The sequence below is a fragment of the Vombatus ursinus genome, unplaced genomic scaffold (assembly GCF_900497805.2).
Source record: "Vombatus ursinus unplaced genomic scaffold, bare-nosed wombat genome assembly UNPS02014814.1, whole genome shotgun sequence".
NCBI classification, from domain to species: Eukaryota; Metazoa; Chordata; class Mammalia; order Diprotodontia; family Vombatidae; genus Vombatus; species Vombatus ursinus.
In genome coordinates, this window is record NW_020954592.1 from 15,701,970 (window position 1) to 15,727,106 (window position 25,137).

At 40.9% G+C, this 25,137-nt stretch overlaps 1 protein-coding gene and 1 pseudogene across 1 annotated transcript; both read right to left on the reverse strand.

Moving 5' to 3' along the window:
* Nucleotides 1-2,483: 2,483 nt before the first annotated feature.
* LOC114022953 (olfactory receptor 5AC1-like) lies at nt 2,484-3,404 on the reverse strand. Its single transcript, XM_027835408.1, has one exon. It carries the CDS (start codon nt 3,402-3,404, stop codon nt 2,484-2,486), a length of 921 nt encoding a protein of 306 aa, XP_027691209.1.
* An 18,818-nt stretch (nt 3,405-22,222) lies between these two features.
* Nucleotides 22,223-23,147, reverse strand: LOC114022942 (annotated as a pseudogene).
* Between the last annotated feature and the right edge of the window lie 1,990 nt (nt 23,148-25,137).

Genomic DNA, 25,137 nt, shown 5'->3' on the forward strand with positions numbered 1-25,137 from the left:
TAGGGGCTTTCCAACACAGTCAAATCAATAGCCTCCTCCTCCTTATCAGACATAGATGTAACAGTTCCCAAAACTGCCTGAAGCTCAGCACTTAGTAGACTGACTTTTAGAGGTGGGAACCCCACTTAGTCAAAGTTGGGGTCTGTGCTACATCAGTTCTCAATTTTTGAGTCCAATCACGCACCCATGGAGGTATGGGATAAGTGCCTCTGATCGTATATTATACATTATTATATATAATAATTATATATAATGTGTATTATTATATATTATATAATATATGATTATATATTATTCTATATTTATATAAATATATTTTATATATCATACTATATCATATTATATATATTCTATATTATATTATATTTTGTTATCTATTATATTATGTATTATATATTATTATGGTTATATATATTATATATATATAAATTATATATATAGCATTCTTCATACCCAGTTCCCTTCTCACTTGCTGCAGTTTAGCATAACTTTGCCATAGGTGAGGAGCCAAAGGCAAATCCCCCTGATTTGGCCAGGCTGCCCAAGTATCTGCTATCACCCATTCCAGCAGTGAATGATGACCTTGGGTGTGACTGCAATTCTGACTGATTATAAGGTCAAACATAGCATGCTCCACCACTTGTGGGGGTGGGGGGGGCGGCATTGCAGCTGTCCCTCAGGGATTTGCGGCTGTTTTTATTTTTTTGCTGCACAATGGGCAGCACTTTTAACACGGGAAAATTCAGAAAGGTTTTTCCTCTTCTTTCACTACAAATAAACCCAGGCTTCTCCTCACCATCATCGTTCTCTGACGAATCTGCCTCAGGAACGCGAGGTGCTGAGGGTGCATTAACCAGCCCAGCTCTAAGAAACTCTAGTCTCAGTTTCTAAAATTTTTTCTGGCTTTCTCCCAAGTCTCCGTTTCCTCCCACTCCTGAGATAAAATAGCTTGAACCTGCTGGAGCCAGACTTCCACTGACAACAACTTGTCATGAATTTTCTTTACAATAGTTAACATCAACCAACTAACAGCCCCACTGCACTTCTAGCTACCTTAATGTCAAGGGTTTCTCCAAGGCTTCCTCAAGGCCTTTGGGGTTAGGGGGAACATATTCCCATTCCTGGGATGGGGGAGTCCAATTTTCTAGGACCTTAACTAAGCTAAACAACATGCTAGTCAAGGGCCACCCTGAGACCCCCTTCCCATTCCCCGTATTCTATTTTCTTTGATTTGGGCAGAATCCTGCCAACTATGCCAAGTGTATCACAGGAGCTCAGCTCCTGGCAGGTTCACATTAGATTCAGCCAAACCAAAGAAAGACAAGGGAGCAACAGACAGGGGATTCATACCAGTTTATTACTCTAAGCGGCGGGCCAGCAAGTAGAAGTGAGGAAAGACACCCGCACTCCTTAGCCAGTGCCCACTTCATTTATAGGGTAACAGACAAAGAAGGCATTTTGCCAAGGAGTAGCTTCATGAGTTTTCATTAACTTTAGCAACATTTTGTTGACTCAGCACAGCACACAGGCAGAAGTGTTTATGACTTTAAGCACAAATATTTATATTTTGCAAGGTTATCCAATGATACGCAAGTGCAGTAAAAACCGTTTATAGGCCAGGAGCCTGGGAATTATTATCTATGACTCTGGAAACTATTATCTAAAAAGAATAACAAAAAACCACCTTATACACACCAAAATCCACCTTACATAGACCCAGACTTCTTGTGTCAAACTGAGACACTTCTAGATCAGGCAACTTTCCTCCAATCAGAGGATTGAATATTTTTCCAATTCTAATTTTCTAGTTAAGAAATATTATTTCTGATGCACCTGAGCATTAGACACAATGCAGATTGCCTCAGGTTATTTGTTTTAAATACAAGGTAAAACAATGTATTATGTAAATGTAAGGTATTAAACTTTTGAAGGACAACAAAAAGTAAGTTCTTGTCATTATTTTCTTCAAATTGTTTCAGCTGATTCCTCAGAAGGGGTGAGTTCATGACTCTCCAGCAAAATGATACAGAGGACCACTTCACATCCAACAGAATGTCTCTGGCAACCAAATCCACACCACATTGAGCCCATTAGAATCATAGCTGATGTGAGTCAAGTAGGTTGTCCTGCTCCAGTCTTGTCAAAATAGCATACCTATTTCCAACATAAATTATTTCTAAGGTACTATTCAAGACTAACTATTTTAGTGAAAGGATAGGTAACACAGTACTTTCTTTTTTAATTAATCCAGAAAATTATATGTAAGATTATAATTAATTGCTACATTTATGAATAGTGCAATACAGTTATTAAAATCTTAAGGGCTAACAATATAAATTATTATATCAGATATGACTGAGATGACAAGAAATTCATCTTCACATTAACAAATATAAATTCAAATTATTACTACATCATTTAGTGATTTGTTTAATAAAGTTAGATAAGGGATCAGTTTGAGAGTTTCACTTAGGAAGTACTATTCATTTTAATACAGTTCTCAGGGCTTCTAAAACTTCCTTGTTTCTCAAGCTGTAGATAAAAGGATTTAGCATAGGAATTATAGTAGTATAGAACAAGGAATCCATCATATCTTGATCATCCGCTTGCAGTGATCGAGGACGCACATACATGAAGAGGAGAGAGCCAAAGAATAAGGACACAGAGAACAGGTGAGACCCACAAGTGGAGAAGGCTTTGTTTCTTCCCTTTTGAGATTTCTGTTTCAGAATGGCAAAGAGTATACAAGTATAACAGATTAGGATAGACAAAATAGTAAAGACCTGAATTGACCGAGAGAAGATAAAAACCATCAGAATATTAATGGAAGGGTCAGTACAGGAAATTTTATATAAAGGCATGATATCACAAAATAAGTGATGGATTTTGCTGGAGTGGCAGAAACTTAATCTAAGTAATAAACCCACATGAAACACAGAATGAAGAAAGCCAACTACATATGAAAATATTGATAGCTGGCTGCATAACCTGTTAGTCATCACTGCTGGATAAAGCAAGGGATTACAGATGGCTACATATCTGTCATATGCCGTTGCAGCAAGAATACAACATTCTGTGGTTGCACTGAATGAAAAAAAGTTCAATTGTACCATGCATTCAGATAAAGATATAATTTTATTTTGGGTTATGAAGCTCATGAACATCTTAGGGCTTACTGGGGATGAAATACAAGCATCAGCTAAAGCTAAATCACCAAGGAAGAAATACATAGGGGTGTGAAGGTGAGAGTTCATCCAGATAAGCACAATTAGTCCAATATTCCACACCATAGGTATAATGTAGATACCTAAGAACACCATGAAGAGGAGAGTCTGAAGCCCTAGGTAATCTGTTAATCCCATGAGAACAAATTCTATTACCTGTGTCTTGTTTTCTTCCATCATGTCTATACAGGGTCTAAAAGCTAGATTAAAAGAAAGTAAAGGTAGATAGTCACAAAGAGACATGAAAGGTGGACTTCTTGTAATGGAAATAAAATGTTTTTCTCTGGTTGCTTATTAAGTAACATATTTATAGATCTGAATTTTTTCTTTTTAAATGTATTTTAGGAGTAACAAATATTCTGGAACCTGACTATTTGTGAAAACTGGAAAAATTTAAATAAATGTAGTTATTTTACACATTGAATATACAAATATTTATTTATTGAATTTTTACTATATGTGCTATGCTAAGTACTAGGAATACAAATGTAGTTTTAGGGCATGGTTTTGACCCCAACTGTGGGCTGCTGCTGGTTCACCTGTGTTGTGGCCGCTGCAGTGGTGAGCATGAGACCAGCTCAGTGCTCAGTAACCCGGAGACGGATGGATGAGGCAGGAGACAACAAGATGGCAGAAGCTCCTGTTTATTGTTAGCTGGCTGTGACCTTTATAGCCCTCAAGGCACCTTGGGATGGCATGATCAGAGCCCTACAGGCAGTCAGTAGATCCCCTCATATCATGCAGGCCTCGTGTCAGGGTCGTGCACAGGATGTGCACGGGAACGCTTAGCCATTCAGAGGAGAGCCTAACCAGCCATGGTTGCTGCGTGTCTACAGAGGAGAGGTCAGTTAAGACTTCTTTGCTTTCACACAACAGACTGTGACCCTCAACTTCCTGCTTAGAAACCAGGACTCTGATAGGCAGGGCACAGCCCCATGACAATTCCTGTGACACACCTGCACCCACATTGATGAGGGAAATTCTTCTAGAAGAAGAGCTGGTACTACAAGTCTCTGTCAGGGACATAGAGGTAACCCTGATGAGGTGAAATTATATACCTACTACTCAAAAACTGTAGCTCCTGAGCCCCATTGGAGTGTTTCCCATTCAACCAAATCAGCCAAGATGACATTAACTCTTGAACATTAAACATTTACTAGTAGAAGATAAAGTAAGAATAATCATATAACAGTACATAACAGTACATCCATAAACCTTCATTACACTCTCTCATCAATATATACAGCATCCTTGGAAAAGACTGGGGGGAAATACTTATAGAAGCCTAACAGTGAGGCACATGAGTAGGAAAACCCATGTGCTAGAGGCACCTCACAACTCTGGACTGCAGACCTTCATGCCCGTGTTCTCTTTAGTTTAGTTTGCACCACACATCATCTGCTGGGCACAACTGCTCCTTTTCAGGGCCTTTCCAGTTTCCTGCTGATTGAAGCTGCTTCTCTGCTACTCTTGGGCCACTGAAGCTATGTTAAGCTTGCTTTTTCAACATTAGATTACAGAGCTTCCAAGATGCTGAGGCTAGTATGCTCTTTCAGTGAAAAGGAATACTCAGAAGCCTGGGATCTGCAAAGCTATTTAGATCTACTCTCTGGGTTTCCCCTTGAGCCATAGAAGACATTAAAAGGCAAGGTAGGCAAATCTCTGAGGATTTTCCCTTCTTTTAAGCTGAAGGTGGCACTACAGAGTAAGGCAAACAACCCCAGTCAGCTTTTCAAACCACAGAAAATCATTCTTAACCTCCAAACTGCTTTTTCAAGCAGCTGCACTTTTCTCTCAATTAGATTATCATCCCAGCACCAACTGCAGAGCCCGTCTCTACTCAGCTGGCCTCAGTTGGGATTAGCTCAGAATAGCTGACATTATCTTCTTCCTTCTCCATTCTGCTACCTTACTTTTGCTGGTTTTTCAGCTCTATTGATTTCTCTGTTTTGTGATTTCTGATGTCTCAGCTTCTGTTGTCAGCTTCTACTGCAGCAAACACAACAGGAGCTCCCACATGTGTAAAGACCCAACACAATCTTTGGTTGAAAAACCCAAAATCCACATCTCTTTCAGATGACACAGATCTTCAATATGCAATTATTCTGTAGTCCCCAATTAATTCATTGACTCAGAGCTTTCCAGCTACAAACTTCAAAAGTCCTATTTTTGAAAACATGTATTGTGCCGGTCAGGCCGTGCACTCTCCTTCTAACAGGAGCAGGCTGCCAGGGTCATACTCACCAGTCCTTGGAGCCCACCCGTATAAACATAGAGACGAGCCGATCGGGAGGTGCAAGCACTCGAACTTTATTCAGAGACCATCACAGCAAGGCCAAGCAGGAAAGCAGGAGCAGGAGCAAGAGAGCGAGCTCCGACCCCTACCGCCCCTTATATACCTTCCTAGCCCCTCCTCCTCAGCCCGCCTAATAGTAATTGATTGTAGGATCAGATACCAGAAGGGGATGTCTGGGGTTAGCGCTGCACCTAGGGAGAGGACTAGACAAAGGGAGCTCGTTCTCTGCCATCCCACTCCCACGTGGCACAGCCCCCTGCCTTGGGAGCACATGCTCCGGCTACTTCCCTGTATCCTGTTCCTATCCCAGTTCACCACAACTCCACATGGTACAGCCCGCTGCCTCTGGAGCGTGAGCTCCGGTTACTTTCTAATATCTTGTCCCTGCCCCATCTTGCCACAACCCCCACGTGGCATGTAGCCAACATCAGACAATCCCTCACAATTCCCCCTTTTTGTTTAATCAAGGGGGCAGAGACGGGGTCTCAAGACTAGGGTCTCGGTTTTGAGTGCCTCTAATGAACCTCTAAGAACCCTAATGAAACACTCTAATATAGTGGGTAGTAACAATAACAGTATAAATGCAAAAAGAGCTATAAAAGCCCAATGGGTTATAAGGGAGGGGATGGGGAAAGAGGTATGCTTAATCCAATCGCTAAGGTGATGAACAATATCATCAGTCTCGTGCTGGTGCCAAGTGTCAGATATGTTCCGTGCCAGTCTAATTAACACCCGCAAAGCCTGGAGTTCAGAGGAAAGATTTGTAGCTTGGATCTGGGAAAGGGTACAGGTATCATTACACCAAATAGAAAAGAAAGGGAGAGTGTCATTTATGCTTTGTGAAAGGGCGTCGCAAGTGGCGTTATGGTTTAAGGGTGTTATACAAATGGATCGATATCGGCCATCGCATGGCAACTGCTGTTTCAATTCCAGCCACATAAGTTCATTCCCAATGTCCTGGGTAGCCAATGCTATTTTATGAATCTGCTCCTCCAGCTGCTGATCAATATCAGCCTGCACTTGGAGGGCGTGGGAGAATTTATTGGCCAGTTCCTCTATTTGTGAGGCAAGCAATTGCTGTCCACTATATAAGTAATGCGGAGTTCAGGGTCCAGCTGCCCTGTAGGATGATCTCAGAAGTAGCCTCTTCCCACGTCAGGATTTGTCTTTGAGCACCTTCTACCAGGATCCATCTCTCCACTCCCGCCTCCTCCTGTTGCTGCAGTGTGGCCTTGGACAGGGGTGCCCAGGGCACTGGAGCTGACGCAACCTGTGGCAAAGTCCCGATCGCGCAAAAAAGTGAAAACAGTTTACTTAGTTTAGTCATCCTAACTGTCTTTTCTTTCTGCTCTCTCTGAATTTTCTGTTGACTGTGTATCTTCTCCCGTCCTTGTTGTCTCTCCCGGGGCTTCTTCAACTCGTTTTGTTCTTCTTTCTGGTACCCAGTGGCTCCAGCCATCAGGATCTGTAAGACATAAATACTCCGGTCCTCTCCACAACACTACGGATGGGCCTTGCCAGTTTCCCTCATCGTCCTTCCAGAGGACTTTCTGGTTAAGGTATGGTGCATGTAGTGCTGTTTTTAAGGGGCCAGTTGAATTGCAAGTGGGTGGTGTTATTAGCTGTAGCATGCTGGGGGATAGGCCCGTGTCTCTATCTAGACAGAGAAAATTGTATGTATATAAAGCTTTATCCACATCTGCTTGGGTAGGCCACCGCCCGGAGCCCCGACCTCCTACTCCCCCTTTTTGTTTACTGAGGGTGGCTTTCAAGGTACGATGGGCTCGCTCAACAATAGCCTGACCTGTGGGGTTATAGGGGATCCCTGTAACATGCTTAATGCCAAAGGATGTAAAGAAGGCAGTCATTTGTGTAGATAAATAGGCAGGCCCGTTGTCAGTTTTAATGACGTGAGGATCCCCACAGAGGCAAAACAATGGTACAGATGCTTAATAACTGATGGGTGTTCTCTTTACTGGATACAGTGGCCATCATAAATTTGGAAAAGGTATCAATGCAGACATGGATAGCAACACGGCCAAGGTGAGTAGCATACATTTGCCACAAGTCATTGGGAAAAAGACCGCGTGGGTTAATCCCCTTTCTGGGTGGAGGGGGGGAGGAAAGGAACACAGCCCACACATCGCCTCACAATTTGTCGAGCCTGTTCACGAGTTAAACCATACAGGCATCTCAGGGAGCTCATGGGTAGGTGTAAAAAATCATGGGCTTGTTCAGGAGGGGTGAGGACTGGCAGTAGGGAGCACGTAAAGCACAATCCACTACATCATTGCCCTCAAAAATGCCTCCTGAGGTGGACTGATGAGAATAAACATGGAGAATATAGAGGGGTTTGTTTTGCTGCAACAAAATTTGCTGTAGCTCACTCAGGAGAAAGGATATGGTGGAATTATGAGGTTGGAGGACAGCATCCTCTATGCATCTAAGAACCTTTACTGCATATTGACTATCAGAGATTATGTTTATAGGCTCAGGATATTTACGGCAAGCATGGAGGATGGCAAAGAGCTCATTTTTCTGGGTAGAGTCGTAGGGGGTTTCTAATACTGTTATTTCCTTGGAGGCCTCATGATAAATAGAGGCCTTTCGGTTTTTTGTAGCATCAGTGAAAACATTTGAGCCTTGAACAGGTTCTCCCATAACCTTTCATTGGGGGGGGTACTAAGGTTATTTGCTCTAGCATAGGGAGGATCAGGCAGGAGGAATGGGGACTCACCTCGGCCCATTGAGAACAATGTGCCCAAGACCAATAGGTTTGCATAATGGCTTCTCGCTGTCCAGGTTCACAAGTGAGTAAAGTAAAGGTCGCTGCCCAGACAAGTGGACAGCCCTTTGTACGGCAGCTAAGGCTAGTTCCCCTAACATCTCATAATAATTTGGTAGCACCTTGTGAGCCTTCTTTGCATATACAAATTCTAATAATTTGGGACCTAGGTGTATAACACAAAAAGGGCTCTATTGATTGACCAAGCTGACCTCTATTGTACTTTTGGGGTCCCATCTGGCGGTCTGGGCCTGGGCTGCAAGTGAGAGTATTTGGGACACTGCTGCCTTAGCAGCAGTAGTCCATGCCTGAGGGGAGTTCAAATCTAAATTTCCTTTTAAGATATCATACAATGGCTGCATCACAGCAGGAGAAATGGGCTTGCGGCCCGGAGCCATTGGATCTGTCTCACTAACTTTTGGAAGTGATTCAAGGTGGTTATCTTATCAAGCCCTAGTTCAGGAATTTGGTTGCTAATAGAAACAGCCTCCATACCAAGGCCCAGGTATGTGAGTGGGTAGTTTTGTTGGACCTTATCAGGGGCCACCACCAGACCATAATGAGTAAGAGCAGAGATGGTTTCTTTTACCAATCTTGCTAGTGTCTCATCAGTGCTAGTGGTCAATAAAATATCATCCATATAATGAAGTATTATGGCTTTAGGCCATTTGTCCCTAATAGGGTCCAGCACTCTCCCCACATAAGCCTGGCATAAGGTGGGACTGCAGCACATTCTTTGGGGCAGGACTTTCCACTGATATCTTAAATCTGGCCCTGCATTATTGGTATGGTATGGTAAAGGCAAATCTCTTTCTATCTTCTGGGGATAATGGGATAAAGAAAAAACAATCTTGGATGTCTATGACTGTCACAGGCCATCCAGAAGGCACTAAATTAGGGGAGGGGAGGCCAGGCTGTAGGATTCCCATGGGCTCTAGGGTGGCGTTAACTGCCCTGAGGTCTATTAACATTCAAAATTTCCCTGATTTCTTTTTTATTACAAACACTGGGCTGTTCCAGGAGCTGGACGTGGGCTCAATGTGCCCCACCTGTAACTGGTGCTGCACTATATCATGTAAAGCCTGGGCTTTCTCTGCAGGGAGGGGCCATTGGGGTACCCAGACTGGGTTATTAGATCTCCATGTTAGAGGAGTGGGTCTGATATAAGAAAATTTTTCTTGTTGCCCAACGGCACCAATTAAAAATCCTGCAGGGGTGGTATATACAGAACGATCAGCTCCTGTGTCTAATAATCCCTTGAAGGATCACCCCTTAATTTGGATAGTTGCCCATGGCTTACTGTGTTCTATATGTTGTACCCAATTAATATCATTATTGTGCCCATCCAACAGGGGGAGGGCTTGAGCCACTACCTCCCCTTTGTCTATATAAGCTGCTGAATCATGTGGGTTAGTTACTATAATCTGTTGCTGGGGTTGGTGAGCAATAACCGTGGTGTGGACAATAACGGGGGTATATAACGAAAGGCCCACCACGAGGGCTGCTTGGAGGGCACAATCAAGCCCAGTCACTGGCACTATGGTTGTATCTCTGGGGTCGATTTGGAAATTTCCTTTGCTGTGAAGGGGAAGTCCGAACCACCGAGTAGAAGTCGGAGATATTCCTGATGCAGCCCCGAAGGCGCATTCTGAGGGGGTTGAGCTTCCATCTGGTAAGCTTGTTGAGGGGCCCTCGAGGGGCCCCTTGCCCTGTTTCCCGACTTCGACTTGCGGCATTCCTTAGCATAATGGCCGGATTTGTTACAATTGTAACAAATTACCTGGGTTTCTGGCGGCATTGCACCTTGAAATGACCGGCTTTGCCACATTGATAACACAATTTAGTCTCTTTTGTTTTCAGCACTTCTGATAGCCCTTTCGAAACGGCCGCCGAGGGAGTCCATTTGAAAGGCACTGGACCCGACATGTTCACATCTCTTTATCATCTCCTCTAGGCCAGCGTCATTATCTAATGTAAGCATAGCCTTCTGGCAATTTGTATTGACATTGTCCTGTGCCAGCCTCTGTATAAGGAGGTTGGCAGCTTCTCCCCTGCCCACGGATCTCTCAACAGCCACCTGTAGCCGGGCCACGAAATCTGGGAAGGGTTCATCAGGACCTTGTTTAATCTGGGTCATGGAGGGCCTTTGTTTCCCCGATGCATGAATCCTACTAAAAGCCCATTGGGCACATTGGGAGACAGCTGCATACACTGTACTTACTGCCTCTTTTAACTCCTCAAATTTCTTCCATTCTAGAGGGGCCCAGGTCCTCCATCCGTCGGATTCAAACACCAGGCAGGCATCTAGCCAATCTTTGGAGTCCATGTCTCCGTCTGCCACTGCCTTCTGGAGCATTTGTCCTAGCCTGGTTGGGGTGTCCCCCATGGCCCCATAAGAGGGAGCTGGAGGAGCAGACGGGACATTCTCCTCAAAAGGGAAGTCTGGAGGAGGGGGCCACCCCTCCACGTGATAGGCGGAGCTTTCCTTGCTATGCTCTTCCTTTCTTTTCCCTTGCTTATTCTCCCATTTCCTGTCTCCGGTGTCCTCTGCCTCACTCCCTGATTCTTCCTCACCACTGATTTCCACTTCTTTCACTATTTTATATATTTCTTTCCCTAGCCCCTCCCGATCTGGGACCTTAACAAACATCTGTCCCATCTTCCTTCTCTCACCCTGTTGGCTATGGGTCTGTCTCTCTTCCCACGACCAGACCAGCTGATCCGCAGGGCCCCTGGCCTATTTCTTCTAGCCTCACATTGGGCGCCACTTGTGCCGGTCGGGCCGTGCACTCTCCTTCTAACAGGAGCAGGCTGCCAGGGTCATACTCACCAGTCCTTGGAGCCCACCCAGATAAACATAGAGACGAGCCGATCGGGAGGTGCAAGCACTCGAACTTTATTCAGAGACCATCACAGCAAGGCCAAGCAGGAAAGCAGGAGCAGGAGCAAGAGAGCGAGCTCCGACCCCTACCGCCCCTTATATACCTTCCTAGCCCTCCTCCTCAGCCTGCCTACTAGTGATTGATTGTAGGAGCAGATACCAGAAGGGGATGTCTGGGGTTAGCGCTGCACCTAGGGAGAGGACTAGACAAAGGGAGCTCGTTCTCTGCCATCCCACTCCCACGTGGCACAGCCCCCTGCCTTGGGAGCACATGCTCCTGCTACTTCCCTGTATCCTGTTCCTATCCCAGTTCACCACAACTCCACATGGTACAGCCCCCTGCCTTGGGAGCATGAGCTCCGGTTACTTCCTAATATCTTGTCCCTGTCCCATTTTGCCACAACCCCCACGTGGCATGTATCCAACAACAGACAATCTCTCACAATGTATGTAGATTAACTACTGCAAAATGGTGCACTTTAGCCATCTTTTCTTTCAGTAAGCAATCTCCTTCCCTCTCCCCAGCCCACAAGAGTTGATCTTTCTCAGATCTCCTAAATGCTTTTATCTGGAGGGATGGTTTTTTCTCAGGACCTCAGACCTGTCTTTATCTCTGATCAAGTATCAAGAGACTGCTTTTTTTGGTATTTTGAGCAAATTTCCTTTCTGTTGAATCTTTAAATAAATAAAATATTCAAATAACACTTTACACTAAGATGTTTGTGTATGTAAATCATGTAAATGATGTAAGGCAAAACCTTCCATCAGGCAACACTTTACAGATGAAAACCCCTTCTTTGAAGTGGCTTGCACGGTGAGGAAGTGAGGTAAGATTAGTGAGGTAAGATGAATACGGATAAGCAAAGCAGGTTGGAAGGCACATAGAACATGGATGCATAGAAGAAGTCTTAGTTGCATGAGAGATTTTGGGAGAGAGGGATCACTCTTAGGTGATAGGATCAGAGAACACTCGATAAATGAGCTGGCACCTCAACTGGCTTTGAAGAAATAGAAGAAATTGAACAGATGGGAAAAAAAATTCACAAGCCAGGTGAAAAGCATGTCAATACATGGAGGTGGGAGAAACAGACTGTGATATGGAAAAAGCTAATAGTACAGGTTAGCTAGAACAAATCGTATACATGTGAGAAGAGAGTAAAATAAAGTTATAAAGGGACATGTAACCAGGTAATAGAGGGCCTTGAATGCCTTGAAAGTGACATGCTGGCAGTAAAGCTAGTAAAATAAAACTAAAATAATAGAATTTGAAATCAAGAATAAATCTTAAGAGAGCATGAATTTCAACTTTCTCATTCTACAGATAAGAAAACTGAGGCCCAGAAAGATGAAATGATGTGCCCAAGATCACACAACTCACTGTGTCTAAAATTCAGATCTTATTCCTAGCCCAGAACTCTGTAGAAATTCACTTTCCATATTATGTTTCATGAAATTGTTGTCAAGAAACAAAGTCTAGTTCTGAGTTCAAAAGATTAGTTCATTATCTTTATATGGCTTTTCAAAACTACTTGACGAACTGTGCTATGTTTTTAAGTATAAAATATAGAAACACACAAACTTTTATTAAAATTATTTAAAACAGGTATAGAATTACGATGGTCATAATTTTTCAGAGTTCTCTCTATTTTATATAATTCCATTTTCTGACCTCAAAAGGTAATGACATTTATTTTAAATAGTCATGTGAAAATATGCAGACACTCTTATTTGCTCCAAATCAGTCTCAAAGAAAATCTCAATCTCATGTATTCTGCCTTGGTTAGTACACTATCATCAATATCATTATTCATAAAAAATTATAAATCCCTAGTGAAGCATTTTGAGTTTTAACAGCTATCATCTTCCAATCTCCTTGTTATGGACAAGAATTATTATTTCCATTCTCATTTCTAGTGAGCACCAAAGGAGGTATTCTTGGAGCCCTGGATTAGGAGGCAGAGGCAGCTTCTTCAGTGGTTTTAACAGCAGGTAATGGGTCTGGATGAGGATGGGTCAATGGGTGAGGTCAGATGGTGGGACCAGAGGAGAAAAGGCCAAAGACAGGAGTGGGTTCCTGTCACCAAGCATAGCTACCTAGTCAAGGTCATGAAGATCAAGTCCATGAAGGACTTTCTCCTTTTCCATCATGGAGCCTAAGATCATTGACTTCTTTCTGAGGCCCTCCCTGAAGGATGAGGTCCTTCAGATAATGCCTGTTCAGAAACAGACTAGATCTGGTCATCATAACATATTCAAGTCTTTTGTGGTCACTGAAGACTACCATGGCCCCACTGCCTGGGTGTCAAGTGTTCCAAGAAAGAACTAAGTGGATAGACTGCTAGGCCTGTAGTCAGAAAGACCTGAGTTCAAATCCAGCCTCAGAAATTTGATTGTGTGACTCTGGGCAAGTCACTACACCTTTGCCTCAGTTTCCCTATCTGTAAAATAAGAACAATAATAGCACCTACTTCCTAAGGATGTTGTTAGCAGGTCTGTTGTTTGTAAAGTGCTTTGTAAAACTTAAAATGCTATAGAAATGCTTGCTATTGTTGTTGTCATCAATCATCATCCATTGTGCTATCATCCTCACCAAGCTATCCATTATTTCTGGGGAGGAAAAAGACCATTAACTAAGTTTCCCATTGAGGAATTCACTGACCATCTTGTACGTCAGTCCAAAGAAGCTAGGCAACTGCTTGGCTACAGATGGGATGTGAGCCCCAGCTGAGATCTTTGCCCCTTGCCCCAAAGGGAATCTGGCTCTATGGGTCCCAGCTCCTCATCTCCCTTTGAAAGCCCTAGCCCTACCTTTTGATCTTATTCTGATGTGCCTTCTCCCATTGCCCTAAAAAGAATCTGGCTCCCTTTTGTCTATGGGCCCCAGAAAGCCCTTACTCTGGTCTCAAATAGTTCCTTATTCACTCCCCTTATCTTCCTTTGAAAGTCCTAACCCCACCTTTTGATCTTATGCAGATGCCTTTCAAACTTCTTCCTTCCAGTTCTCTTCATTATCTATTCCCATTGTCTATTCAGTCTCTCAGACCTTCCAACCTGAATTCTCACCTAGACCCTTTTCCCAGCCCCCCTCTCCTCTGGCCAACCAAAGTTACTTTAGTGTATATAACATCCACCCTGACCCCCATTCAAATGCTGAGACTCTCTCATGCCCACAAGGCTGAGATTTTCTCATGCCCCCTCATCCTTATGGGCGTCACCTGGCCTATATGATTTATTTCTAATAACTTCTCCTCTGGCTGAAAGTAGATTTGGGTTGAATTCATTCAGGCAGGGCCCACATCGCGATCTAGGGGTTCAAGCACCTCTAAACCTCCAGCCCTCATTGGCTACCATGCAAATATTTTGTATGAGCAAAGAATAAATTAAACTATACCTGATAAAAACAAGAATTATTGTCCCCATTTTAGTAGAATACAGGGTGTCCCAAAAGTTCCCTTTAAACTACAGTATGACTTTTGTGACACCCTGTGGTTTATATTGATATAGCACTTTAAGGTTTATAAAGCACCTTTTCACAACCTTTTGAGATAAGTAGGGCAAGTATTATTATCTCCATTTTATAGATGGGGAAACTGAGGCTCAATGAGGAATAGTTACTTGTCTGGGGTCACGCAGCTATCGAAGAGAAGAACTAGAATTCAAATCCACATGCTCTTTCTCAGTCACTACAGTACCGCTCAGCAAGGTTAAGGAACATGCATTAGGTCAACAGCTCATCATGCCATACATAATAACTCTTCTTCAGAAAAAAAAAAATTACTCCATCATATGTATTTATTTCAGGCCAAATAGCATCAATGAAACATATCTTCATAACCTGTAAATTCCCTCCCATTAAGTAATACTGTTCTCTTGTCCCTTTCTAGTTTTCTCATATTTGTGAAATCCCAAACTAGACCCCCTTATGTAATACAAAGGAGAAGGGGAGTAAGCATTTTTAAACATTCATTGTGTGTTAGGCATTATACTAAGCACTTTACAATGTTATCTTCCTTGATGCTCAGAAAAACCCTGTGAGATAGGTGCTATTATTATCCATATTTTATAGACAGAGGAGACAGAGTTTTGAGTGTCTTGCCCAACTAGTAAGAAGTGTCTGAGATTGAACTTGAACTCAGGCCTTCCTGACTATAGAAGAAGGGCTCCATCCCCCTGCAGAAGCATAGAGAAAACATAGAAAGGGTCCAGATTTCAGTGATGCTTCTGAGGAATATATTTAGAGATTATAAAGATATGTTGCATAAATACTATTTGGCCTGATAATTTTCGTTTTGAGAAAGGTTACTATGTGAAGTATAAGTTCTTAATCTCTGTGTTGCTTGGAAATTAAACAAAAGGAAACATACCTTTAAAATGAAGCTCAAATGATTTAGATTAGACTGAAGAACAGAAACCACAAAAATACACTGGATAGGGAAAATTGGGAAATTTTTGACAGAAAGAGACAGAGAGATGAGGGAAGGAGCAAGGAAAAGAGAGGAAGGGAAGGGAAGGGAAGAGGGCCAGAGATAGGGAGGGAAAGAGAGAAGGAGGGAGAGAAAAAATAAATAAAATATAACAGTGAAAAATACTCAGTAGGTTATGGGTATATAGAGGTTAGGAACATGTATTTATTAGTTCACACAAACTGGGCTGTGGAGAATGAAGGCAGTTGTAGTAGTGGAAGGAATGATCAGGGATTAAATGCTGCCTCCACTCTTCATGGTCTGTGTGATTGTGAGCAAGTTCCTGAACCCTCTGAGCCCTATTTTTCTCGATTACAAAGTGGACATAAAAGTAGCACATACTTCACAGGACCATGGGGAAGATCAAAAGAGATAAGATGTCTGTGTCTTTTTTCTTTGTTCTTTGAGATATCAAGGATACTCCTCTGAAACGCCTGCAAGTTACAGCTATGAGTGATATTGTCTCAGTGCTTGCCTAAGCAAGATGAATTTAAGTCCCAAAATGGATCCTACCAGAGAAAGAAAGATTCCCCACACCTGGATGTGGGCTCAGTAGATAGCAGAAGAAGATCATTCTGTTTTCAGAATGGAATTTAGCTCTGAAATAACTTACCTAAGTATATATTCAACCCTCAATCACTAAACAACCTATTCTTCACTATTTCTGTTGTAGACTTAATCACTGTGCTGTAGATAAAATATTGTTAAAAGTCCTTTCCTGAAGATGTTCTAGATAGATATTTCTAGGGAATTGTTTTAAAGAAGCCACACAGGAAAGAGTGATGTACTCTGTTTGGTAGAGTGACAAGTCCCCCTGTCTATATTCCATGATTCTATGACATGAGAGAATTTCATGTTTCTCTCTTAGGTTTCAAGAGTCATGACCAGAATAATTTCTCCTCTTTAGAGGAAAGAATAAGTCACTGGTGACTATAATTTTTAGAACTTAGCTCATAATATTCTAAGAAAAATTATTAATTATGAAGAAATTGTTGGAATTTCCCCATTTTCCTCTATGTATTAAAACTTAACATGCAAATATTTGATGGAAAAGCAAAAAATTAGTCCCTCCAAATTTTAGAGTTATGTAGTGAAAACATTTCAGTGACTGAATTGGCCAAACTAAGGATTTTTACTTAGGATACTTTGACTTCATATAGACAAAGCTTAAATTTACTATGAGAAAAAAAAGTGTTTTCCATTTGTTTCATTTTCTTTAAAAAGGCAGGGGGGAGACAGAAGAGATACTGAAAGAGAGAGGAGAGGAAAGGAGAAGAGAGTACAGGGAGAAAGAGAGGAGAGGAGAGGAGAGAAGAGAAAAAATTCAGGCCTTGCATACTCACCTAACTCCTCTAAGATGATTCAGGAGGTAAAGTGCAGTTACTCTTCTTTGTGAAGACGCTCTTTGGTGGCTGTGTTTCAAATCAAATATTTATTTCTATTTGCTTCAAACCCAATAATCATCATATACAAAACTATATTAAAACTTTAGGGACTTCCTGCATATATGAGAAATATCTCAATAGTTCCCAAGATCTCTCCTTAGATAGAAGTAAATTTGCCCTAATGAGACTTGATCAGAAATCCCATCAGAGATGCCCAGTTGTAGCAACTAAAATTTAGTATACACCATCAGTCAATTACAGTTGTAACTAACCTAAGAGGTTTATGGTACTTAACTTCATAGTATTTAATAAATAGTATACTAAGTGGATACTAATAGATACTAAGAAGAGGAAAAGGAGGTGCTTGACCTCAGGGAACTTGTAATAGGATAGTGAAGTTAACCATACTGCAATGTAGCCATTGAAAGTATAATAGGAGAGGTACCAACAGTCTTAGGAAGGGAGGGAGGGAGGGAGACACAGAGAGAGTTTTGGATTTGTTTCTCTGTGTGCTACTAAGTAGCACAAAAGTGCTAGTAATTTGTTGACTAGAACATAAAAGTCGTGAGAACTGCCCTTTACTACTTTCAGAGATGGTTACTTTTATTCAGAGAAAAGTGTTCTTTTCTCACAGAAGACACTTCTAATTTGAGCAGCACATCTTGCAGGTCCATGACCATCACAACTGGGTGCTGGCTATGAGATTTTGAGTAGTCATGTATGCAGGAGAAAACAAAGATATGTCATATGAGCTTCTTGAGGTCAGGTGATTTTCACTTTTGTCTTTATATCACCAACACCAACAGAGTGCCTGGTACATGGTAGGTGCTTGATAAAGCATTGTCAATGTATTGATTTGCCTAGGTCAACCAGGAGGAGACAATTCAAAACAAAAAAAAAATATTTGAACAACGTGGTAAAGTAAGTTATAAGATAGAGCCACTGGTATGCATGGGTGGGTTTTGATTTAAGCCTTTGTTATATTCTTGGGTCTGCTAGTGTGGCCCCACTGCTGGTAGTATGGGAGATGGGGTAGAGGTGCTCTCTAAGTGAGCTCGGGGTCAGTAAGAACCAGTTCCTGGCTTTGGGTAGAAGGGGATTAACCTTGGATTCTTGGTGTCCAGACCATAGAGACAGCTTAAGTTGCCGTATCTTTGGCTCATAAATTCTGTTTTGGCAAGATTTCAGAGGTTGTAGGAATTGGAGAAAATGTCTAGACTGCCATTTTGTTGCTCAGATGTTCCATACTTGCTTTAATGATGATCTTATTACTCAAAAAATTTGAGAAAACAGCAACGGGAACTGCTAACCAAAAGCTGATTTTCACCAATGAGAAATGAGTTACTATAATATAGTATAGTATAGGATAGGATAGGATAGGATAGGATAGGATAGGATAGGATAGGATAGGATAGGATAGGATAGGATAGGATAGGATAGGATAGTTTCGTAGAAATACTAAAAGGTTTAGAAACAAGTGGCCACTCAATCATATAATTAGCAATAGAGATGATAGGAAACCTAAGCATAGTCTGAAATATATCCTAGATTTCTAGAGAGCAGATTTCACTGGGTTCAGACAAAAAATAAATGGCGTCAAATAGCCTAATGTTTTGTAAGGGAAGTAGGCACAAGGAGGATAACTCTCAAGAATAAAGTTCTGAAGGCAAGAAGAAATTAATCTGATATAGAGAATAAATCAAAATTGCCTAAAAGAACTAATGTTGGTACGCAAGGAACTCCTCTATCAATTCAATTTTTAAAAAAATACTCAAACATATGTTACCAATAAAGCCCACCTGCAAGAAATAAAAGGAGAAATTCCATTTAAAATAACTGTAAACAATTTAAAATACTTGGAAGCCTACCTGCCAAGACGAGCCTAGGAACTATATGAATATAATTACAAAATACTTTTCACACAAATAAAATCAGATCTAAACAATTAGAAAAATATCAATCGCTCATGGGTAGATCTAGCCAATATAATAAAAATGACAATTCTGCCTAAACTAATTTTCTTATTCAGTACCATACCAATCAAACTACCCAAAAAAAAAATTCATCTGAAAGAAGAAAAGATCAAGAATATCAAAGGAACTGGTGAAAAAAAATGCAAAAGAAAGTGGTCTAGCAATACCAGATCTCAAACTATATTATAAAGCAGTAATCTTCAAAACTTTCTGGTAACGGGAAAGAGAAGGGTAGATCAGTGGAATAGATTAGGTACACAAGACATAGTAGTAAATGATGATAGTAATCTAGTGTTAAACCCAAACACACCAGCCTTTGGGATAAGAACTCACTATTTTACAAAAACTGCCAGGAAAACTAGAAAACAATATGGCACAAACTAGGTGTAGACCCAAAATCTTATTCTGATAAAGTCAAAATGGGTATGATTTAGACATAAAGGGTGACACCAAGAACAAGTTGGAAGAGCAAGGAATAGTCTACCTCTCATGTCTATGGAGAAGGAAAGAATTCATGATCAAACAAGAGATAGAGAGCATTATGAAATGTGAAGTAGATAATTTTGGTTATATTAAATTTTAAAAGTTTTGCACAAACAAAACAAAAACAACCAAGATTAGAAGGAAAGCATAAATCTGGAAAACAATCTTTACAGCAAGTGCTCTACTAAAGGCAACATTTCTCAAATATATAGAGAACTGAGTCAAATTTAGGAGAATACAAGCCATTCCCCAATTGAGAAATAGTCAAAGGATATGAACAGGCAGTTTTCAGATGAAGAAATCAAAGCTATCTATAATTATATGTGATATGATGGTATAATATGATACACGTGATAATATGAAGAAGCACTTCAAATCATTTTTGATTAGATAAAAGTAAACTGAAACAACTCTGAGGTACCACCTCATACCTATCAGATTGGCTAATATGACAAAAAAGAAAAATGATAAATATTGAAGAGGATAGGAGAAAATTGAGATACTACTGCATTGTTGATAGAGTTGTGAACTCATCGAAATATTCTGGAGAATAATTTGGAACTATACCCAAAGGGCAACCAAACTTTGCATACTCTTTGATCCAGCAATATTACTACTAGCTCTGTATTCCAAAGAGATCATATAAAAGGGAAAAGGATGTACATGTGCAAAAATATTTATAGCAGCTCTTTTCGTGGTAGCAAAATATTGGAAATTGGAGAATGGTTGAACAAGTTGTGGTATATGAATGTAATGGAATACTATGTGCATAAGAAACGATGAGCACTCAGATTTCAGAAAAACATGAAAAGACTTGCATGAACTGATTCAAAGTGAAATGAGCAGAACTGAGAAAACACTGCACACAGCAACACCAATGCTGTATTATGATCAGTTATGAATGACTTAGCTCTTCTCAGAAACACAATGGTCCAAGACTATTACAAAGTACTCATGATGGAAAATGCTATCCACATCCAGGTAAAGAATTTATGGACTCTGAAAGCAGATCAAAGCATACTTTTTCATTTACTTTATTTTTTTTTGTGGTTTTTTTTCCTTTTGGTCTGTTCTTCATTCACAACTGTGACTAATATGGAAATATGTTTTACATAATTGCACCTATATAATCTTTACCAAATTGCTTACCATTTTAAGAAGAGGGGAGGGGAGGAAGGGAGGGAGAAAAATTTGAAACTCAAAATCTTGTAAAACTGAATGCTAAAAATTGTCTTTACACATAAAAGCAAAAATAAAATATTAGAACATATATTGACAATAGTAGCCAGCATAGGTAAAGGAAGATGAGAATGTAAGGTATGTGTGTCCATGTAGGATGTCTGTATCCCCATAGGTTATGTAAATGCAGCTTACAGGATACATCAATAGATACAATCTTAGGTCAGAAAGAGAGGAGAGCCGGCATAACAGCTGGGTGGGCAGGCAAGCCCTGAGAGCAATGCAAGAATGATCATTCTTCCCTCCAATCCCCAAGGGGGCTATGTAGTAGAATTATGTCTCTTCCTTTGTCCCTTGATGGAACAAGGTCATGGAGAAAGTTAACAGAGGTGGAATCAAGGTACAGGTAAAGCTATTTGCTTTAACAACTCCCTGAGATAGAGTAGCAGAAGGAAAAGAAATGATTTGAAAAAAATTGTCATATGGTCACCAGAGACAGCTAGGTGGCTCAGTGGATAGAGCACTGGGCCTGCAGTCAGGCACTGAGTAGAAACCTGGCTTCAGACCCACTGTGTCAGGAAGGGCAAGTCATTCAATCCTGTTTATCTGTTTCCTCATCTGTAAAAATGAGCTATAGAAGGAAATGACAAACCATTCCAGTATCTTTACCAAGAAAAAAAAAGAAAAGAAAACCCAAAAAAATCTGAAATGGGGTCATGAAGAGTCAGAACAACAACAGAAACCTGTACATTGTAGTCTCAAAGTGTGATGACAATGGATGACAGGGTGAGAAAGAGTATGAGCCAGGTGCCAGTAATGGGTAATGACTAGCTTCCATTCTGTAATTCCCAATAAAGATACTTTATTTCTGGGATGAAAATACAGGAGTTTAGCATAGACAGTCTGGTGTGGTTTTTATTCCAGACTTATGATTTCATGGGTGTAGGGAACTCTGTAGGAAGAAACTCCCTCCACTGGTAGAAGTAACGACTGTAGTCGCACAGTCAGTCTTTGTCAGAGTGGGGCTTCAATTCTGGTCTTCATTACTTTATTCACTATTCCATGTTGTGTTACCTACATGGAATGATAAGGACCAAAATCAGGCTTAGCTAAGCGAGGAAATGGAGGCTTTGGGACTCTAGTTTTTGCTACTTTTTTGAGAAGTTAATCAGTGAAAGGAAGCATATAGATGAGATGAAAACTCAAGAAATGAAAAGGAACAAGACCTATATATATTTTAAGTTAGAGGAAACCTGAGCATGTTGGTAGGTAGATGTGAAGACATCTGAAAAAAAATAAAAAATGAATATGCAGGTGATTGATCCTGTAATTTGTTTAGACAAATTAGATTTAGACAAATTAGATAAGTGAACAATTTGACAGCACACTTCAGAAATATCTATTTCTGGGGCAGCCACATGACACAGTAGATAGAGCCCTGGATTCAGGAAGACCTGAGTTCAAATATGGCCTCAGACACTTGACACTTACTAGCTGTGTGACCTGGGGCAAGTCAATTCACTCCATTGCCTCACCAAAAAAAAAATACCCATCTATTTCTTTACTACTTTTCTCAGGGAACCAAGGGCCTCTTTATTTCTCAGGATGTAGATAAATGGGTTTAACAGGGGGATTATGGTAGTGTAAAACAAGGAATACATTACATCCTGATCTTTAGTAGTGCCAGACCCAGGACTCACATACATAAAGAAAAGAGTTCCAAAGAATAAGGAGAAAGAGAGCAGATGGGCACAGCATGTTGAGAAGGCTTTGCTCCTTCCCTTTTCAGATTTAATCCTCAGAATAGCAGAAAAGACATAAGCATAAGAGATTATGATGATCATAAAAGTGAAAGTTTGAACAAAGGTAGAGAAAATGAAAACCACCAGTGTGTTAATAGATGGATAAGGACAGGAAATTTTAAACAACTGTAAAATTTCACAATAGAAATAATGTATTCTAGTTGACTTGCAGAAGATTAATCTGAGTAACAAACCCACATGAATCAATGAATGAAGAAAGCCAACTACATTTGAAGTAATCACCAGCTGGCTGCACAGTCTATTGGACATCCTCACTGGATAAAGGAGAGGGTTGCATATGGCTGCATATTGGTCATATGCCATCACTGCCAAGAGGAAACATTCTGTGGTTCCACTGGCACCAAAAAAAATAAAATTGGGCTATGCATTCCAGAAAGGATATAATTTTATTCTTAGTTAAGAAATTCACCAGCATCTTAGCGGTCACTGAAGAGGAAGTCAATGCATCTGAAAAAGCTAAACTACTGAGGAATAAGTATATGGGCACCTGAAGGTGAGAGTCCATCCAAACAAGCACAACCAGTCCAATATTCCCTATCGTGGTTGTGAGGTAGATCACTAAGAACACCAAGAAGAGAGGGATCTGAGGTTCAGGGAGATCTGTAAGTCCAGTGAGAACAAACTCTGTCACTGATGTCTTGTTCCCCTCTGCCATGTCTGTACTGTACCTGCTGCTAGAATAAGAGATATTAAATAGAAAACACATTTACCAAAAGTCACGAAAGGTAGCACTCAAGCATGAAATAAATTGCTACTTGATACTACATACACTTTAATTAGAATGATTTAAAAGTCAACCCATCTCCTTTAACAAATGTATTTTAAGAATATCAACCCTTGATAATAAGACAGGGCAGAGCCAAGATGGCAGAGTGAAAGTAGTGACTTACTGGAGCTCTCCCCCAAATCCCTTCAAATACCTGTAAAAAAAATTGGCTCTAAACAAATTCTAAAGCAGCAGAACCCACAAAAAGACAGAGTGAAACAAATTTCCAGCCCAAGACAACCTGGATGGTTGACTGGAAAGGTATACCGTTGGCCTGGGAGAGGAGCACAGTTTGGTGTGGGTACGCCAGCCACAGCAAACCTGGAGCAGGCCTCAGAGGACTGAATTACAGGCAGCTGTGGCAGTTTCCAGACCTCTCAACCCACAAAAGCCAAAGACAATTTAGAAGGTCAGTGGGAAAAGTCTGTTTCTGCAGTGAGAGAAAGAAGCATGGAGGTTTCAGCTCCAGTTTCCATGCTCGGCTCTGGGGCAGTGGCTGCCTCCGGAGCTTCTGGCCCAAAGACTGAGAGGGAATTGGGTGGCTGATCAGAGGGGGATTGCAGGGATCTCTTTGCTGGTGCTGAGGCAGGATTCTTTTGCTTTGCCAGTGCTTGAATCTGGATCACAGTTCAGGGTGGCGGTCCTGGGGCTAGGAGGAGTGCTGGCATGGTGGAGCTTGTAGTGGCTGTGGAGAGGAAATCCTCCTCACAGTTCCAAGACAGAAAGGAGTGCTTGTGGTAACTCATAGACCAGAGCACAGGGCAAGAAAAGATTAAACACCTCACTCTTGATCATACCACCTTGGAAGAACTGAAAACTTACAAGTCCCTAGAAGTATCTCTGAAAACATCTGTACAAACCCTTGAAGCTTGGGACAGTACATTCTCCACATTGGAAGCAGACCTCTACCTTAACAAAGAGTTTATAATTCAAGTATTTGGATGCAATCATGACCAAACCTCTCAAAAAGAGTCAGACCATAGAATCTTTTGTTGGTAACAAAGAGGATGAAAACATACAACCAGAAGAAGACAACAAAGTCAAAGTTCTTACATTCAAAGCCTCCAAGAAACATATGAATCAGTTCCAGGAGTTGCAAGAGCTCAAAAAGGATTTTGAGAAGCAAGTAAGAGAAGTAGAGGAAAAACTGGGAAGAGAAATGAGAGTGATGCAAGAAAATCATGAAAAACAAGTCAACAGCTTGCTAAAGGAGACCCAAAAAATACTGAAGAAAATAACACCTTAAAAAATAGCCTAACCCAAAGGGCAAAAGAAGCCAAGGAGGAGAAGAATGTCCTAAAAAGCAAAACTGGCCAAATGGAAAAGGAAGTCCAAAAGATTACTGAAGAAAATACTTCCTTAAAAATTAGAATAGAGCAATTGGAAGCTAGTGACTTTATGAGAAATCAAGACACTGTAAAACAAATCCAAAAGAATGAAAACTTAGAAAACAATGTGAAATATCTCATTGGAAAAACAACTGACCTAGAAAATAGATCCAGGAGAGAGAATTTAAAAATTATTGGACTATCTGAAAGCCATGATCAAAAATAGAGCCTAGACATCATTTTTCAAGAAATTATCAAGGAAAATTGCCCTGATATTTTAGAACCGGAGGGCAAAATAGAACTTGAAAGAATCCACCAATCTCCTCATGAAAGAGATCTCCAAAGGAAAACTCCTAGCAATATTGTAGCCAAATTCCAGAGTTCCCAGGTCAAGGAGAAAATATTACAAGCAGCCAGAAAGAAACAATTTAAGTATTGTGGAAACACAATCAGGATAACACAAGATTTAGCAGTCCCTACATTAAGGGACCGCAGGGCATGGAATATGATATTCTGGAAAGCAAAGGAGATAGGATTTCAACCAAGAATCA

Bases quoted from the DNA above. Each gene is read 5' to 3' on its own strand.
- LOC114022953 (XM_027835408.1), bottom strand. From the start codon at position 3,404: ATGATGGAAGAAAACAAGACACAGGTAATAGAATTTGTTCTCATGGGA.